Here is a 20360-nt window from a genome sequence, read left to right on the forward strand (position 1 = left end):
TGGCACAGCTACCATTCCTCACATTCTTTTCTAGGGAGCTATTTTTAACCCAGGTGGCAAAACTGAGACATCCCAGGCCTACTAACACCAGCGTCATTCCTTCAAGGATGCCCTCCCCCCCTTTCTTTTTTAAAAGCTGCCTGGGTTATTTAGTAGTCTTTATCGATTATGTTTCCTACACAAGTTAGTATTTCTGACAGCTTTAACAAATATGACTTCCTCAGCATTGCAGTATACTCAGATAAGTCGTATCAGGCCATCTCCCCTCCCCCTTCCCCACTAATCCAAATTTAAATAGGGCAAGCCTTTGAAGAAAAATGCATTGAATGGCTGAGGTGATAACAGACTGAGGGGAGCTTACTATCTATCTATGTACACTAAAGGAGCTTGCGGAAGAACCTTCTCTGAGTGCAGAGCGGTGAATTCTTGCACGTGCCTGTGTTCACATGAATAAGGAGAGCGTGTCGGGTACGGATATGGCACTTTTGAATAGACGCTGTGAAATTGAACTCACCGATTTACAAAAGCGAATCTGTTCACTTGAAGCTATTCCTCATTTTCAGAATACAGTGGAATACTTGAGTGGCAATTCGCCAGATATTGCTTGGGGGAAAAAAAAGCCTCAAATGCAAATTATATATCTTTTCTATTTATAATGCTCCATTTGGGGATTGGTTCCCAAGGTTACATTTGTATTGCTTTCCTATAGTATGGAAATGTGGAGTCCTTGATGCCCTCCAAGCTTGATTGTTTTCTTGCGGACGTTTTGTTACCAGACTAAGTAACATCTATAGCAGTGGTGGCGAACCTGTGGCACGGGTGCCAGAGGCGGCACTCAGAGCCCTCTCTGTGGGCACGCGCCCCATCGCCCCAGTCCTAGGCCTTCAGCTGGGTTTTATAAAATCTTTTCACTTTAGGCCTCCGCCGCCGTGTGCCAAAAAAAAAAAAGGTTCAATCAGTCAATTTCAATTTCTCACGGGAAAAAAAAAAATCTCGCAAAGTTGGTATTGATTGATTGAACTTTTTAGTCCCACCCAATCTGCCATTACCACTGCAGCCGTGCCCACCCAATGGGCCACACCCAACTGGCACTTGACGATGCATTAGTGGGTTTTGGGTTGCAGTTTGGGCACTCAGTCTCTAAAAGGTTCGCCATCACTGATCTATAGTGTTGGAAGGGAGTGGCATTTGCTCTCTCTTTATATATAACAGTAGCTTTCGCTATCAGTGTTGATGGGGATGTTGTTCTTGGTAGTTCCTTAATCAGGAATCAAGGCTCGTATTCCAATTAATGCTTGATTTTTTTTATCTGCGTTGGTAATAATAATAAAGTTGGAAGGGACCTTGGTAGTCATCTAGTCCAATCCCTGCTCAGGCAGGAAACCTGGCCTATACCATTTCAGACAAATGGCTGTCCAATCTCTTCTTAAAGACTTCCAGTGTTGGAGCATTCACAGCTTCTGGAGGCAGGTTGTTCCACTGATTAATTGTTCTAACTGTCAGGAAGTTTCTCCTTAGTTCTAGGTTGCTTCTCTCTTTGGTCAGTTTCCACCCGTTGCTTTTGTCCTGCCTTCAGGTGCTTTGGAGAATCCCTCTTCTTTGTGGCAACCCCAGAGATATTGGAACACTACTATCCTGTCACCCCTCGTCCTTCTCTTCATTAGACTAGACATACCCAATTCCAGCAACCGTTCCTTATATGTTTTAGCCTCCAGTCCCCTAATCTTCGTTGCTCTTCTCTGTAGTCTTTCTAGAGTCTCAACATCTTTTTTACATCATGGTGACCAAGTATGGCCTTACCAAGGCATTGTAAAGTGGTATTAACATTTCACGTGATCTTGATTCTTTGTTGCTTTGATTATATTATTGTTTACTGCTTGATTCTTTGGTGTTAATCCCCACTTATCTGGGTGCTGATTACTGGTAAAAGGTGTTTTGGTCTTTATAGCTTTTTTATTGTGTCTTTTGAATGGTATATAAATGTTGTTCATCTGTATGGGCTTGCTAATGGCTGATGTGTCTGAGTGCAAAACTTCCAGGAATTCTCTAGCGTTCTTGGATTTAGCTTGGTCTACGATGCTTCCAGTTTCCCAGTTGAAACTATGGTTGAGTCTGTTTTAAAATTAAAGTAACATATATTTGATAAGGTGTCCCAAAATAGCTTCATACATGAGAAAACACATCTTATGGAGTTGCTGCTGCTGAGATGCTAGATTTTGTTGAGAATGATATTGGATATGGGTTGAAGAAAGTGTCTGATTTTAATTGAGTCTTTGAAGCACATATCTCCCTCAATCCAAAAAACCTAGTTAGAGGCCAATGCTACAAGCAGGATATGGGTGCACTAGTAGTTCATTCCCAGTCGTGTTTTCTGGGTATTGGCACTGAAACCATGCCGTCTCCATTATTGAAGAACACCTTGAATCTTCATGGCAATGAAAATGAAATATTGACAGTCTTTAACTTATACATATTCCTCTCTTCATTTTATCCTTGTAAATACCTGGGTGTCAGTAGAGGCTGTGTGACATCTGTTGCCTTGGTAGCAAGTTATTCTTGCTTAATGAAATTAACATGTTGCATTAAGTAAGAATGTGGTTTGCTTGTTTTCTGGATTAGCTATTTTAGCCATTGAGGTCTGTAAGCAAGGTTTGTGGATTATCTTATGTGAACCTGGCCACTCGTCCGTTATTCCATACATAATGATTAAGCGAAACTGGGAAATGTGTGAATCAAGCCTATCTGCAGAGTCCTGCAGTCCAGACACATCACATCCCCTGCTGATTGAAATATTTTCAATTTTCAGTTCAAAACCGTGAGCTGTTTTCCTGGGGTTTCTTCATTTATTATATCCCCTTTTCTGTAAGAATCTCTTTTGATTGTTTCATCATTATCTTAATGGCTCTGCTTATCCTCCAAAGAACTATTGTGAGACTTTTTTTCTCTGGTACAAAAGGAAAGCTAATGACATGAAGCAAACAAACAAACAAACAAACCCAAATTAACAAGGAGGAGTTTGAAAATGAAAGCATGTCCATACAATATACACCCAGTGATGTTAAGAGTGAATGATTAGGGGGAAAAAATTAGTACAGCCATGTGGCTATGATAAAAAGTTAAATGTTGTGTTCATTTTTTAAAAATGGAATTCTTTGTCTTTTTGTTCCTTACTGCATAATTCTGAGTTTTGTAGTCATCAGAAGTGGCAGTGAGTAAAAGAATACATTTAGGCCTTAACCTCTGGCAAGAATAGGCAATAGGCTGAAATTTGCCATTTTTTTTTTCTTTTAAAACAACAACTCCAAGATTCTGAACTGAATTCTGCATTTGACAAACACAATTCACATGGACATCGCAACATGACTTTGAACTAGTCAATATTTCACTACCCCAAGATGTGAGAATGAAACGAGGAGGGCTCTCCCTATGTGCTGCCTTGAATGCCTTAAGGCAAGCATGTCAAACTCGTGACTTCGCGCGACGTATCGGGACTTTTTCCCCATTGCCGGCAATGGGGTGAGTGTGGGTTCGGCATGACGCATCCGGCCTGTGGGCCGGCAGTTTGACATGCCTGTTTTAAGTAAAGGCAAGAGACAAATCTATATCTATATAAATAAAAATGTAAATGTTCGTTTGTTCAAAATCTTAAATCTCCAAAAGTTCTTCACCGATTGCTTTGAAATTTTGACACAACGTTGCATTCGAATACGCGCGTGTTTTTATATACCTATATTATATAGATCAGTGGTTCTCAACCTGTGGGTCGGGACCCCATTTGGGGTCGATCGACCATTTCACGGGGGTCGCCAAGCAAGGCTGTCCGCCATTTTTTTTGTCCGCCATTTTTTTCCCCTTTTCCGGCGGGTGCCTTACCTCCCTTGGGCTGGGCCAGCTGGTGGTCAGCCTGCTCTGTCTCTGCCGCTTGCCAGCTACGCCTCGGCTGGCGCAGGGGGCGCATGCGTGGCGCTCCCGGGCAGGGAAAGTCCTCGACTTACGACCGGTTGGGTAGTCCTCGACTTACGACCGGTTTAGTCCTCGACTTATGACCGGTTTAGTCCTCGACTTACGACCGGTTTAGTCCTCGACTTACGACCGGTTGGGGTCACGGCATTAAAAAGGTTGAGAACCACTGATATAGATGTCACACCTGTGACAGGTAAAAACATGCTTTTTTGAAAAACAGCTCCATCTGTTGGACGTAAAAGCAACACACGCTTTTACCAGACTGAGCCACAGCAATGCGTGGCCGGGTACAGCTAGTATAATAATAATCAGGAATACAATTTAAAGAGGTGGTGATGGTTGCCAAAAAGGCCAAAGAGTAGTCACAGTGAACAGCAACAGTCCTTGTACACAGGTCTAGAGGATGAATGCTATTTAAGCTAAAATGTTTTTCTGTCTCTTCCATTTATTGCTTTATGTCAGATAATTTGCTGAATGAAAAAATAACTGAGTTAACAATCTATAACTCTATTCCAGTGGAAGCACATCTAGGAAAAATGTGTCTTGTCCTTTATTGTTTGTAGAGTTTGCATAAGTAAAAAATGAGACGGTGGTGTTCTTTTTATATATTACGTATTCTTGATATTAACGCCCAATGCTTTTTCTGTGTCATGCCCAAAGGAATTGTTAGTTGTTCTGCAACAAAGTACTGCGTGGCAAAAAGGCCAGTAGATTGATTACACGTATAATTAGCTTGGTGAGAGAATAGGAGATACGCTATTTTGCTTTCTACTGTAGAATTCTTTAGATGGATTCAGATTTTTCAACAAAGCCCTACATTCTCCATCCTTTTTCGGATGAAGATCTTTCTTTTCAAATGAACTGCAAGAAACGTGAAAGCTGTTAATAGCTAGAAAATGTAGGGGTGAAACCTGATGGCACGGCGATGGAGATCGCTTTGTTGAAAATTGCCCTGCCACTCGCCCTCATGGTAAGCTGGGTTGGATTGTTCCATGCCTTTATTTAATAATAATAATAATAATAATAATAATAATAATAATAATAATAATAATAATAATAATAATAATAATAATAATAATAATAATAATAATAATGATGATGATGATGATGATGATGATAAAGTTGGAAGGGACCTTGGAGGTCATCTAGTCCAACCCCCTGCTCAGGCAGGAAACCCTATACCATTTTGGACAAATGGCTGTCGAGTTTCTTCTTAAAAACTTCCAGTGTTGGTGCATTCACCACTTCTGGAGGCAGGTTGTTCCACTGGTTAATTGTTCTAACTGTCAGGAAGTTTCTCCTTAGTTCTAGGTTGCTTCTCTCTTTGGTTAGTTTCCACCCGTTGCTCCTTGTCCTGCCTTCAGGCAATTTGGAAAATAGTTTGACTCCCTCTTCTTTGTGGCAGCCCCTGAGATACTGGAACACTGCTATCATGTCCCCCCTTGTCCTTTTCTTCGTTAAACTAGACATACCCAATTCCAGCAACCGTTCCTTATATGTTTTAGCCTCCAATCCCCTAATCATCTTTGTTGCTCTTCTCTGTACTTTTTCTAGAGTCTCAACATCTTTTTTACATCGTGGTGACCAAAACTGGATGCAGTATTCCAAGTGTGGCCTTACTAAGGCATTGCAAAGTGGTATTAATACTTCACGTGATCTTGATTCTATTCCTCTGTTAATGCAGCCTAGCACTGTTATTTATTTATTTATTTATTTACTTATTTATTTATTTACTTTCCCGGCAGGCTATGTGTGGCAGCTCTTTCCGCCAATAACTTCTGTGAGAACAGGGAGGCCCTCTATGGAGTCTTTGATGGGGATCGCAACGTGGAAATACCCTACCTTCTACAATGTACCATGAGTGATATCTTGGCAGAAGAGCTGCAGAAAACCAAGAATGAAGAGGAGTACATGATCAACACTTTCATTGTAATGCAGAGGTCAGTTTGTATTTGCAAAGCTGATGTTTGTAAAGATAAGCAAGGATGTATTTTTCCCAATCCTGAACGTGTCCCATTTCTTCTTCACCCTTTTCACTTGTTCCTCTCGAGAGTCCGATTTGGATTGGCACAGCATCATGTGCATACAGAGATCCTGCTAGCATCTTGAGTTTTCACATGAGACAAGAACTGACATTCTTACATACCATGTCAGCTATGAGTGTTGAAAATGGCTTACTAGGGACTCAGACCATTGACATACAGCCTAGAATTGTCTATTCTGCCTGACTGCAGCTTTCAGGAAAAATCTTTACCAGTGAATGTATTATTCCTTCAGCAGAGAACACAGACTGGATCCTGGGACTTTCTTCAGGCCTTCTGTCATTAAACAGAAAAGGCTTTCAAGAAAATTACTTATCTGACTGGATTAACCTCTTATCCGTTGCTCTCTCTGCCACACAGTTGAAATGATCGCAGTGCCTTGATGTTAAATCTTTTATACCTGCAGACGGTGCAGTGGCTCAGCGGTTAAACATGCTGAGCTTGTCAGCTGAGAGGAGGAGACAGCCCAGGTTCGAGACCCAAGTGCCGCGTGACGGGATGAGTTCCCATGACTTGCCCCACCTAGCAGTTTGAAAATATGCAAATGCCAGTAGATAAATAGGTACCACTTCAATGGGACAGTAACAGCGTTCGTGTGCCTCGTAAAGTCATGCTGGCCACATGACCACAGAATCATCCTCAGACAATGCTGGCTCCCTCAGCTAAGAAACGGAGATGAGCACCGCCCCCTAGAGTTTGACACAACTGGGCAGGGAAAACTTTTACCTTTACTTAAGGTTGTTGATATTTGAAGAAGAATATTGTAGCATTTAGCTTAATTCTCACATTACTGTTAACAGAAAGAGCTTGAAAACTGGCTGCTTAGGAGATACGCTCAACATTTCCCATGTATCAAAGGCAATAATAGGTGATAGCTAAGAGATTTGATTGCTACTGCTAAAAGATTTCTGCTTACACTTCAGCAAAATTGGGGAGAATCTCCAGATCAATGAATCAACGCTGTATTCCCCTTGAAATCACGTTTTTACATTTAACCTTTGACTATAATTGGGGAAGGTTCATAATATATTAAGCTGAGCTTAATTCCAAAAGTAAACTGGACACAAGCTAGGGACCATTTTGTTAGAAACAGTAATGACTTCATTGCTAGATTCCTGCCATTTCTATCTTCTGTTTCCTTTGCACAAAAATGACCTGCCTCTGGTGCTTTTCATACACACGTTCAATTGCTATTTGTCACAGCCCTCTTCTTCCATTAAATTACCTAAAGTCTCACATGCAACCCTTTTAAAATGTTATAAAAAAATAAAAACCATATATTTCTTCTTGTATACCTCCTTTAAAAAAAGAAGAGAACAAGCCTGTCTGTATAAAGATACACTGAATGTGATTAATTTTATTTATAGACACGTAACTGTGTAGCAGCTCATTCCAACTATTACTCCAGACTGAATAATCAAAAGCAAATTGTTTAAATTATAGCCAGATATGGCTTTTGGAAGAAGATAGATGGATTTTTATGCATTATTTATATAGGCTTGACAGTTCTGCGGTGATCTGGAAACAGCCCGTTTTGGAGAAATGTACAGTTGGGTGGATGTAAATAATATGTGAGTTTAGACTTAAATTGGGATTTCATGAGAGTTTTCTGTAATCCCTTGCAGTCATGTTTATCTGATCCAGTTGCTTTGAAAAGGGAATGCCATTCTTATTTTTCTTTTCTAATAGTTTGCCTATACCAGGGGTAGACAACCTTGGCTCTTTTATGACTCGTGGACTTCAACTCCCTGAATTAATTCCTGAGCCAGCCATGCTGGATACAAAAAAGTTCTGGAGGAGGGACATGCAAAACATTAGAAATTTGAACTGTTTCAAATTTGGAACACTCTAGTTCCAAATGTGAAGTTGAGCTGTTTCAAGGCTAAAACTTTTTCCAGAATAATTTGAAGTGGCTGTTTTGCACTCAAACAGAATTGTAAATATCAAAACTATCTCAATTCAGTACGTTTTGGGCACCCCTATTCTTGAGCTGTTGGAATGTCAGGTTTTCCATTTTTTTCTGAGGGGAATTCGCTTTGAGTAGAACCTTAGGAACGTTGGAAGATACCTGGTATTGAATTGGCCTGTTTACATACATGGCACAGTGTTGTTGCTTCTGTTCTGTGATTCTCCTAGCTGGAAGACACCAGAATGGCTTTGGCCCTCTGAGAGTTCTGATGAAGGTTTTTTTTATTTCTTACTAATGTAGTTATTTAACTGGAACGGTCAGGAAACTAATCAAGGAGCCACGCAGACTGTACCAATAAACTGTAAAAAATAATCTTCAGGTAGAATGTCAACATCTAGTGACTTCATAAACATATTGGCAAGAATATATCCCTGTTCTGGAATTTAAAAAAAAACAACAACTTTCCAGTTGGGCCTACAGCCCTAGAATGTCCTGGTTGTCTCCCATCTGGTTACTAACAAGGCCCAGCACTGCTTAGCTTTTGAAAATCAGCCAAGGTTAACTACTGCTACCATCTGGCTGAGCACTAAACCATGAACTGTTTTAAATTTTCTGTCAGCAGCTCTAATGGAGTGCATCAAATTTCTGGTTGTAGATGTCGTAATTGCTTTCTGGATATGAATTCCTCACTTTTTCTGCTGAATCTTGAAAATAAGTGTGTGTGTGTGTGTGTGTGTGTTGGCCTTAATTCTATATGCATGATCATTGCTTCTTCCTATTTAACCTCTTTGTGTTGTTTTCATGAAATTCCAGGAAGCTTGGGACTGCTGGGCAGAAACTTGGAGGCTCCGCTGTCCTTTGCCACATCAAACATGACCCATTAGATCCAGGTGGATGCTTCACATTAACCTCAGCAAATGTGGGAAAGTGCCAATCCGTTCTCTGCAGGAACGGGAAGCCTCTGCCTTTGTCTAGGTCTTACATGATGAGCTGCGAGGAAGAGCTAAGGAGGATCAAGCAGCACAAGGCCATTATTACAGAAGTAAGACATTGGGTTATCAGCTCCGGTGAGGGTGACGGAGGGAGGGATTAGGGTAATAAAATACAGGTGGTTCTTTACAAATCTGTTTCCGAACCCTGCCGATAAGGCAGAATTTCCTTCTGATTTCTTGCCCACATTCTTACGATTAATGATTGTAAATATGATTTATGATCTATGATCTATCACTTTGTTGTTTGTAAGTACACTGAGAGTTTATGCACCGTAGACAAATTCCTTGTGTGTCCAATCACACTTGGCCAATAAACCTATTCTATTCTATTCTATTCTATTCTATTCTATTCTATTCTATTCTATTCTATTCTATTCTACTCTACCCTACCCTACCCTACCCTACCCTACCCTACCCTACCCTACCATACCATACCATACTATATTTTATAAATGCATGTATGCAGGTAGATATATATAATTTAGATTTATAAGGACACTTCAATTCAAAAGTGACTCTGGACAACATATACCGAAAAACCAATATAATGTCTTTTAAAAAATGGACAAAATTGAACAGAGAAGAAACCTCACATAAGAGAGAAAATATATGTTAATCCCTCATGAAACATGCATCAAATAGCTTTACCATCAAACTATCCCAGAGTTTGAAGAAAAACCAAGATCATTGGGAGGCCATCCTAAAAGAACTATAAGGCAACGTTTCCTAAAATATTGTTATGTAACTACAATGCCCATAATATTAATATCAGAGGTATCCTGCCCAAACCAAAGTTACTTTCTTCATTTTGCACATTTCTACCCCTTATAACATTTTTAAAATTAAAGCATGTAAAGGTATGAAATACAAGATGTTTCCTTCAGTTTTACTTTCCTCATTCCTACTTCCTTTTCATGTTTAATCCAGGCTTTAAATGAATACAGGATGTTAAAAATTCCCCGATTTTCTTTCAAGTCAAACCAAACCAGAACTTAAGAATACAAGTACTACTTATAATTTTTTTTAAAAAAAAATAACAATGTTTTTCCTTTCTGATATTAATCTTTTTTTCCCTGAGGGGAAGTATAACGTATCTGAAAAAGAAATGTAATTGGGGCATGTGAAAACAGTTTTTCTGCAGAGCAATTTCCTGAAAACAAACAAGAGTACAGGCATAATTCATTTCCTTTTCCAACCTATATGATTACGGTAAATCTGCATTTTTTAAGTCTAGAAATATGACTTTGGTATGGTAGGGCTGTAGAAAAGAAACCCACAACCTGTTAATTTTGTCTTCATTTAACACTATACAGTGCATAGTACTGCATAGTGCATGTACTGCATGTACAGGGATGGTATGTTAAGAATTACGTGGTGCTGAGTGCAGGTAGTCCCTGACTTACAACAATTCCTTTAGTGACCGTTGGAAGTTACAACAGACTGAAAAGGGTGTCTTATGAACACTTTTCACTCTTAGCACCATTGCAGCATCACCATGCCCACGTGATCAAAATTCACACTCTCGGCACACTTCATTTTATGACGTTTGGAGGTCATGTGATCACCTTTTCAAAGCAAAATCGATGGAGAAGCCAGATTCACTTAACCACGGTGTTACTAATTTAACAACTGCAGTGATTCACTTAACAACTAGGGCAAGAGAGGTTATAAAATGTGGCAAAACTCACTTAACCACTGCCTTGCTTAGCCACAGAAATTTTGGGTTCAATGTGGGTTCAGTTACGGTTGTTAAGTCGACACCACCTGTAGGGTCCTTAATTCCTGCTTAGGTAAGCAGGTCTGCTGCTTTATTTCATGCAGCTGGCATTGCCATTTTTTCTCTGTGAAAAAAATACTCACCCACTTTTACGTTTTGTGTTTCTTTTGCATCTCTTTTGCCACTGAATGTTACCAGAGCTTCATCATCACGTAGGGCTTCCTACTAACATAGAAAGGGATTTCTTCAGAATAAAGAAATCACCCTGTGATATCTCTATCATTAATGATGCCATCCTTAAGACCTGGTTATTTCAGCAGGCAGGACTGGCCTAGGGGTATTTTAAAGGGGTTTTAAATTAAATTTTTAGTAGGAGCAGCCAAATCTGAATAGTTATTTTTAAATTTTTTAAATTTTGTATTGTACTGTACTATTGTTTTAAACTGGCTGTAAGCCGCCCTGAGTCCTCCGGGAGAAGGGCGGGGTATAAATTTAATAAAATCAAAATCAAATCAAAATCAAATCAACAGGTGGGGTGCCAGAGTCTAAAATCCATCCAGTTAAAGGGATAGCTAGGGCCAGTTATGTGAGTACTTCAGTAAACAATAAAAATTGAAGTATGCGCTGTATAAACTTTGACTTCCTTCATCACCATGAAGTTCTTCGTATGTAGATTCCAGAGATGTGTTGTGCCCCTTAAAAAGACATTTCTGAAGGCTTCCTTTTACACCACCACTTGTAAAGCCCCAGCACCAATCCACACAGTCAGTGTCATATTCATGAGATGGAGATGATTTAGGGCAATAGCAAATCTTACCAAGAGTGGCAATCCTGAAAAAAAAAATCATGCCAAGCTCGCAGCATAAAATTGTCCAGGAAGTCACAGAGAACTTCAGAACAACATTCAGGAATCTGCTTGCTTCTCTAGCCATGGCTAGAGTGTTTAGAAAAGTATCAGGCAAAGTGGAATTTGTGTGAAAGTAGCAAGGCAAATACCAGAACATTGATGCTCATTTCTAGTTTGCCACAAACCACCCAGACCTCCGTTGGGATATTTTACAGAAATATGTGGAACTCAGTGGTTAAATGACTGGTGTTATGTTTCACAGAAACCAAGCATTGCATTCGATTGGTTGAGCGATCTACCTTCTCAGTCTCAACACACTCTAGGTCAGGGGTAGGCATGCTGGCTCAGGAATTCTGGGAGTTGAAGTCCACGAGTCATAAAAGAGCCTAGGTTGCCTACCCCTGCTCTAGGTGGTATATATCTATAGAATTCAGAAGAAATGATAATATTCAATGACAAAGAGGTGCAAAAATTCCAAGAATGCAGAAGTGGCAAATAATTTTTCAAAGAACAGTGGTTGTTAAACTGGTCAGTTGGCCCGTTGTGGATTGCTGTTTTCCCACAAGCCGTAACAAGTAGAAGTGTATAATACATTTCAAAATAAAAAACATTTGAAGTTCAGGTAAGGTCTTGTGTATGCTCAGAACATTTCCAGACAAACTGAACATTGGAACACTTTTGGTAAAGTTGGAGCAATTCATGTAGAACAGCAGTGTCCAACCTTGGCAACTTTTAAGACTTCTGGACTTCAGCTCCACAAGATGGTTGGCCGGAGAATTCTGGGAGTTAAAGTTCACAAGTCCTAAATTTGCCAAAGTTGGACATCAGGAAAAGCTGAGCTCAAAACAGGCTTTTGAGGTCAGAATGTTTTGAATTTGAAAGGTTTTGCATACTTCAAATGTGAAAGATCTGCAAAGAGAAAGTAGTGCAGAAAAGCCTTTTATTTTAACCTGCTCAATATCAGTCACGCTGCAGACCTATATCTTCTCTATTGCTATTAGTAATAGGAATTCAACATCACATCTCAAAGTGTCAGGAAGGGAGATATGATAAGGTTCCCCTCCCCCTTTACTTCTAACAAAAATCACTTCCTGCTGTTAGACTGACATTGATGCTCTATTCTGAAGTCAAAGAGCCCCTCTCTGCCTCTTTTAAAGTTATTAGACATTCTATTAGACATCCATTTTAAAGTTATTAGACACTAGCTGTACCCGGCCACGCGTTGCTGTGGCTCAGTCTGGTTAGCGTGTGTTTTTACGTCCAACAGATGGCGCTGTTTTTCAAAAAAAGCATGTTTTTACCTGTCACAGGTGTGACATCTATATAATATAGGTATATAAAAACACGCGCGTATTCGAATGCAACGTTGTGTCAAAATTTCAAAGCAATCGGTGAAGAACTTTCGGAGATTTAAGATTTTGAACAAACGAACATTTACATTTTTATTTATATAGGTTGCAAATTTTGTATTTCTCTTGGATAAGTTGTCAGTGGACCAGAATGATGACCCACACTAGCCAGTGGTACCAGCAGCTTGGATTGATTCTAAATCCAACTCTTTACTCAAACCTTATCCCTCCTCTCCACCAAGTAAGAGCTTAAAACAACATTAAACAATTAACATTTTTTTTTTGTCCCTTTGTTCTAGGATGGCAAAGTGAATGGTGTAACAGACTCAACAAGGATTTTGGGATATACTTTCCTTCACCCAAGTGTTGTTCCACGCCCCCACGTGCAGTCCATTACTTTGACTCCTCAGGACGAATTCTTCATTCTGGGCAGCAAAGGCCTGTGGGACAGTCTCTCCATCGACGAAGCTGTGGAGGCTGTCAGGAACGTGCCGGATGCCCTTGGAGCTGCCAAGAAACTTTGCACGTTGGCTCAGAGCTATGGCTGCAACGATAGCCTCAGTGCTGTGGTGGTTCAGCTCAATGTAACTGAGGATAGCTTCTGCTGCTGTGAGTTAAATGGGGTCCCTCCCAGCCCGGGCAGCTTCCCCCAGTCCGTCAATGTAATAATCAAAGATAAGCCTTCTGATGCTTTGGGGATGCCTTCATCAAGCAGTGGCATGGCCTCTGAGATCAGCAGCGAGATCTCCACTTCTGAAATGAGCAGCGAGGTTGGATCCACGGCCTCTGATGAGCCACCTCAGGTAACTATGAACGAAAACAGCCCCGCTTACCCTAATGAACAGCGCTGTATGCTCCACCCAGTTTGCCTCTCCAACTCCTTCCAAAGGCAGCTGTCCAGCGCTACATTTTCCAGCGCCTTTTCAGACAATGGCCTTGACAGCGATGACGAGGAGCCAATCGAAGGGGTCTTTTCCAATGGCAGCAGAGTTGAAGTGGAAGTGGACATCCATTGTGGTCGGTCCAAGGAGAAGCAGTTGCTGCTGCAGGCCCCGGTGGAAGTCAGCGACGAGGGCATCGTCATCGGGGCGAATGAAGAAGACGCCTGCCTCCTTCGAAAGGCCGACTCTTCTGCCACTGGCACTATTGGGCGCCGCCGCGGCAATGGCTCAGTGGCTCCTCAGGAGAGGAGCCACAACCTAATTGAAGTAGCAGCCGATGCGCCACTCAGGAAGACGGGGGGCTATTTTGCCGCTCCAGCTCAGCCAGATCCAGATGATCAGTTCATCATCCCACCAGAGCTTGAGGAAGAGGTGAAGGAGATAATGAAGCAACATCATGAGCAGCAGCAACAGCAGCAGCAGCAGCAGCAGCAACAACAACAACAGCAGCAGCAGCAGCAGCAACAACAACAGCAGCAGCAACAGCAGCAGCAGCAACGTCAATATCAGCTGGACCAACTGCCCGATTATTACGACACACCACTATGACGGTGCTTTGGGAAACAAGCTAACAAGACATTAAGAGCTGGAAGCTCCTTAGGTTTGTATTACACTAATGAGGTGAGGAAGGAGGAAAGCTTATTTTTCCCACTTTCTCTTCCAGATCCTTCCCTTTAACTGAGAAGTGCAGCTGCTTCTTGTTTGTTAGCTGTAATGATCACCAACCTTATTTCCTCCCTCCTTTTCTAGTGATGCTTCACTGGTTAGAAATTAATCTAGTTTAACTCTTCCCCTTCCTTAACATATCAGATGTGTAAAAAAAAAAAGTGGAGAAAAATTAAAATGCAAAAGGTTTAATATATTACAAAGAAACTGATGACGATGTTGATGTAATATTTTTTAAAATTGTTCTTTTTTTTTTTTCCTCTGTCTGTTTGGAAAACAGGGCAGTGTTGCCAGTGCTCAATGATTAAGTAATATTGTAATACTGTATTTCTTTGAGAGAAAAAAAAAGGCTTTTTTGGTCTTGAAAATGGATAGACATTTGTAGAATTATGGAGACTAACTCCTAGGAGTTGCGCTTTTACTCTTTCAGGTGACTTTAAGTCACTGAGACTCACTAATTTTCTCTGAGAGAACAGCTGATTGGGAAATTCCTGTAAATAACTCAGTGTTGTATAGCGATGCTTCACATGTTTGTTTTTTTGTAGACCTGGCAGGAGGGCACAACCTAGTAAACTGACATTGCCCCCCCCCCCCCCCCGTTTCCATTTACACCCGGGAGCTTTCGCATGTATGTCAAAGCTACCATCGATGCTACCAAATTGGGAGGGTAGGAAAATCCTGTCAACTTATTGCCCTCTCAGTGGGTGAAGTGACGAAATACGTGAGGCCTTGATGACCTACTGTGTCTATACCACCATGTCCGGTTGCCATTTGATTTGGCTGGGCCCAAGTCACCGGGGGGGGGGGGGAGACTGCGTTTTCATATGAAGTTGCCCACAAGTGATGACATTTTTGGATTCTGATCCATACAAAATTAGCAGGAGCAGCTGTAACAAGCTGTGTAGACTTCAGTGGGGCTACAGGTCCTTGTGTTAATTTTTTCCTCAGTCTTCACCATTAACTTTTTTGGCACATTTTTGTGTGTTCTTCCCTGCTGTCACAACAACCAGCATGATTGTATAGAGTTCATTTACTGTAGATCATTTACATACCAAGAGTTATATTAAAGAAGAATGCACAAATGAACATGTCATAATTTTTGTTATAATAAATATAAAAATTTACAAATATTTGCGGGCTTCTGGTATGTCTGTACAAATACACATATGCATTGTATATACTCTGCAGGCTCGACAGTGAAAAGTTCCAAGTTCTCATATTTTTTTATTGCAATAGTTGATAAAGTGAACTAACATTACCCTGTCCTCAATATTAAAGAATTCTCATGTTAGAATGAAGGAAAGATACTCTCGCCTGTCTTATTTCAAGAGTGTAGAAGATTGTATTTCGCTGTCAAGAAGAAATTGTGGAAATTGCCATATTGCCAACACACTGGAAGTACAAGAATAGATGGTGAAAGATTTGAGTTCAAAGCTGCACGGAGCCATGAATCTCATTAAATGATCTTGGGCCAGTTGGTAGCATCCAACCTCTGCTAACATATATAAGTTCTGAGAATAAACAGGTCAGGAGCCTTGAGCTTTTTGGAATAAAAACTGAGTATAACACAAAGTCAAATTGTGGAAAGGACATTTAGTTACATGGGAAGGATTGAATGAAAGTGGACTTTTTTTTTTCCAAATTTGGGCTCAACCTCCAGTTTTACTTTGTTCCCAACTATCATATGAGATACACATGACATAATGGAACAAGCCTAGAAATGGGCTTGGGCAGGGAGGGATCAAGGTATGTTGTAAAAGACTAAAAGTGATACTAGTTTTCTGTGGTATGGAGGAAGATTCTAGTTAGTTGAATTGAATGGTCAATGGGAGTAATGTAACACAAAACAAACCCCATTATCTATTAGAAAAAACAATGTTAATTTTTTGAGAAATACTATTTTGGCTTGCTTTGGCAGTGGAGAATATTTTTAGAAGTCATTTTCCTGATCCTGGAATTTTAATTTCATTCTTACATTCAGAACCCCTAAACTGCAACCCCACACTAAAATTTCATGTCATTGTACCTTATTTGTACTCAAGCACTGTGATTTCTTCTTAACTTTGTTATTGCTGTTAGTATACAGAAAATAAGTAAAAAAGAATAAACACAAAAATATAGAAGAAAGTTTATAGAATATAAGGCATACCGGTAGTATGTAGAGCAGGATACATAGAACATGCGCATATAAAAATAACTTGATTTATAAACAATAACCACATAGATACTAGCCCATTTTCCTTTACATCACTATGAAGTGAATCCATAGATGGAGAGGGATCATATCAATCAAATATTTTAAATAGGTACCGGTGGTCATTTAACAACCACTTATTCATTGACTGTTCAAATTTGTGATGGCACTGAATACTAATTAGAATTGGTCCTTGAAGTTCAAACTGCACACACACACCCCAGTCGTGTGATCCTGATTTGGAACCTCCTCTGCTGGCTTCCCATAAGTAAAGTCAATGGGGAAGCTGACAGGAAATCAAATTTGTGATTATGTGAAGTCCTTGCTTAACAAAGGTAACTGGAAACTCCCACTGGACTAAGTGTAGATCACTGTTCTTTCCTGGCCATGGGAGAGGGAGGGAACCAAGGCTTCCCTACTCCAACATCATAATCACTACACCAAATTGCAAGCACTTCTTTTGCATTCCATAGGATTCTGAGTAAAATATGGTAAGTTCCCTAGCAGGTAATTCCAATTATTGGGTGGCCTTCTAATTTACTTCCATTTCAGTATACATCTTATATATTGACCAATTTTTGTCCTCCTGAGGGTAGACAATGGCCAAGCTCCTTTACATAGTTTCATTCTAGTATTCTGTTGGATGCTAACAGGGTTCGGTGACATCATGCTGGCCCCATGACTGCCGAAATGTCTTCGGACAGCAGTGGCTCAATGGCCTTGAAATAGAGATGAGCACTGCCCCCTAGAGTCAGCAATGAGTAGTGGAGCAAAATCCGCAGGGACTCCTTTATTCTGTTGGATTGGATAGAATACAAAAGGAGAAAGACAACTGAGGAAGAAGGAGGAGACAAGGGAAAAGGAAGATAAAAGGAAAAAAAATGTAAAATACTGGGAGATAAAGAGAGAGAAATTGAGCAGGAATCCATATAGGACTTAAAGGATTATGTTTTAACAATGCCAAGGAGGGAAGAGAAGGAAAAATCAATTTTAAAAGATTTAAAGCTGAGATTTTCTCGGAAATTATAATCCAAACATGTTACATATTGCGTGGAAACTATTCACACAGAGGAAAGCAATAAATCTATGGTTTTTTTTCCTTTTTTTGTTATAACAATGTGCTAAACAGAATCAGCTTGATCTAGGAATGAGTCACTATGAATCTGCTTTTTGTATGACAAGAGAACAAGGATGTCAAACGCTTCACCAAATGCCGTAGCTTGTGGCCTTGTAATAGCAGGTAGAGTTTTATTTTAGATTGACAATATCGCTACACAAACTGACAGATGACCTCCCCCGGAGCGTCATATGAACGATGAACAGAATTGGAGAGGACTCAGCCCGGAGCCACTCTGCCATGCAACGTTCCCATTCCCTAAGGAAAATTCCTACTGCCTGCCCAGGAAGATTGGGACTAAACAGCCACAACCCTTGGAGGCAGCCAAAACGGATTCTGATGGATGGTTTAAAATGTTTTTGAGGAAGAAAGCAAGACAGTGATGGGACCGTTCCTCCCAGGTAGTTTCTGTATTCCAGTAGCTGAGGGGCTATCACAAAGAAGAGGGAGTCAGGTTGTTCACTAGAGCACCAGAGGGAAGGACGAGAAACAATGGATGGAAGAAAAAGAGACCGGACAATCACCTGAGATGATACAGGTCCTCCTGCTTGAGCAGGGGGTTGGACTAGAAGACCTCCAAGGTCCCTTCCAGATTCTATTCTATTCTATTTCTATTTCTAATTCTATTCTTATTCTATTCTATTCTATTTCTATTTCTAATTCTATTCTTATTCTATTCTATTCGTATTTCTATTCTTATTCTATTCGTATTTCTATTCTTATTCTATTCTATTCTATTCTATTCTATTCTATTCTATTCTATTCTATTCTATTCTATTCTTCTATTCTTCCACAAGGAATGGCCAGTCTGATCTCCATCCCGTGCTAAGGGAAGAGCCCAGAGTGGATGGGAATCCATCTCTATTAAGAGCCTCCCCAGCACAGGCAGTCTTTGACTGATGACCATTTGTTTGACAACTGTTTCAAAATTGCAAAAGAGCTGGTTAAAGTGACTTACAACCGGTCCTTGCACTTACCACTGCCGCAGCATTCCTGTGGTCACATGATCACAACTCAGGCACTTGGCAATCGGCACGTACTTACAATGGTTGCGGTGTCCTGGGGTCATCTGATTGCCATTTGCAACCTTCCCAGGGATCTTCTAAAAAAGCAGTCAATGGGCGAACTCATATTCGCTGAACAACCACATTTATTTAGTGATTTGCTTAATGACCGTGGCCAAAAAGGTTGTAAACCTGGCCACAACTCAATTTAACAACCATGGCTTAGAGATTCTGGACCTAATTGTGGTTGTGAAGCGCTACCTGTACCATCTGCTTTAATAGAAATGCAAAGCAAAAAGTTGAGGTTGTAACTTCTTTTTGTATTCTACTGCACTGAAAATTAAGTTGGAAGTCACTGCTTTTTTCTTTCTTTCTATATCGCTGCACTTTTTCCTTTTTCTGTTTGTCCTTTCTTTTCTATTTGTATTTTATAATATACTTAAATTTTGAAAAACAAAAACAAAACAGTCCACTAATGTTACAACTATAATTTTTTCATTCTGAAACTTTTCAAAAGTTGAAATATTTTGCACAATAATAAATCCTGCTGGGCCAAACGTGAAGTAATGATTGTTCAGTTGAATTGCAAATTTCCACAGCCCCAGCTGGAAATTGAATGCATGGTCAGGTGCAATGAGAATTTCAAAACAGAGACTTCTATTTGCAATTGCCTTTTTTAAAAAAAACTGACTTTGAGTTGACCTCTAGCAATTCCCTAAGCAAGTCCCTATAGTTTTTTTGGCAATGTTTTCAGAAGCAAATTGCTATTGCCTTCTTCCTAGGGCTGCAAAAGAATGACTGGCCCAAGATAAACCAGATGACTTTGTGCCTAAGATAGAACTAGAACTCAGTTCTCCCAGGTTTCAGGCTTGGCGTCTTAACCCCTGCACCAAAGTGGTTCTCGCTGCAATCATTAATAGTAAGATAATAAAACACAGTAGTAAAAACAGATAACTGTTTTTTAATTTCATTTATTAAATTTATATGCTCCCGATATCACTATTGGAGTGAATCTGGGCAGCTTACAGAATGATAAAAAGTTCAATATAAAAACAGTTAAGAAGAACTAGAGACTGAAAACCAAGAGGATGGAGTGAGGGTCTTCTCTCTTATCCTGTCAATAATCTCCGGCATAGAGCCCATTGGACAATGCCAAGTTTTAAGGCTCTTTGGAAGGCCAGAAGGGCGGGTACAGATCTCGATTCTGGTGGCAGAATGTTCCAATGGGCAGGGGCCCCAATGGAAAAGGCTCTTCTCTTGGTATTATGGAAGACTTGGATGCAAAAGAAATGGAATTGATGTTGAACTTTATAACTGCTGCAAGACTACTAGTAGCTCAATATTGGAAAACGGAACGTTTACCCACTATAGAAGAATGGTCACTTAAAGTCTCGAACTTAGTAGAAATGGCCAAGATTTCCGCTTATGTGAAGGATTATTCACAAGAAAGATATATTTTGGTTTGGAGAAGATGGATAGATTATATTGAGCGTAAATATGGGACCAAAAAATATCATTTGGTTTTCGAGTGAATTTTAGAGTATTATTGTTGTATAAAGGTTAGAGTTTATTTAGTACTATTTTTAATTATTAAAGTGATGTCATTATTATTGTTTTTA

General features: G+C 40.1%; 1 protein-coding gene across 1 annotated transcript in view; it reads left to right on the forward strand.

Annotated features, from left to right (window-relative positions):
- Nucleotides 1-14860, forward strand: part of PHLPP1 (PH domain and leucine rich repeat protein phosphatase 1) — a 158030-nt gene extending 143170 nt beyond the window's left edge. The window contains exons 15-18 of the mRNA XM_029283251.1: nt 5709-5903; nt 8728-8956; nt 13119-14182; nt 14857-14860. Of these exons, the coding sequence (XP_029139084.1) occupies nt 5709-5903; nt 8728-8956; nt 13119-14182; nt 14857-14860 (1492 nt within the window). The remainder of the gene's footprint in view (nt 1-5708; nt 5904-8727; nt 8957-13118; nt 14183-14856) is intronic.
- The last annotated feature ends 5500 nt before the right edge of the window (nt 14861-20360 follow it).

This window comes from Protobothrops mucrosquamatus, unplaced genomic scaffold, assembly GCF_001527695.2.
Source record: "Protobothrops mucrosquamatus isolate PMUCROS unplaced genomic scaffold, P.Mucros_1.0 scaffold43, whole genome shotgun sequence".
Lineage (NCBI taxonomy): Eukaryota > Metazoa > Chordata > Lepidosauria > Squamata > Viperidae > Protobothrops > Protobothrops mucrosquamatus.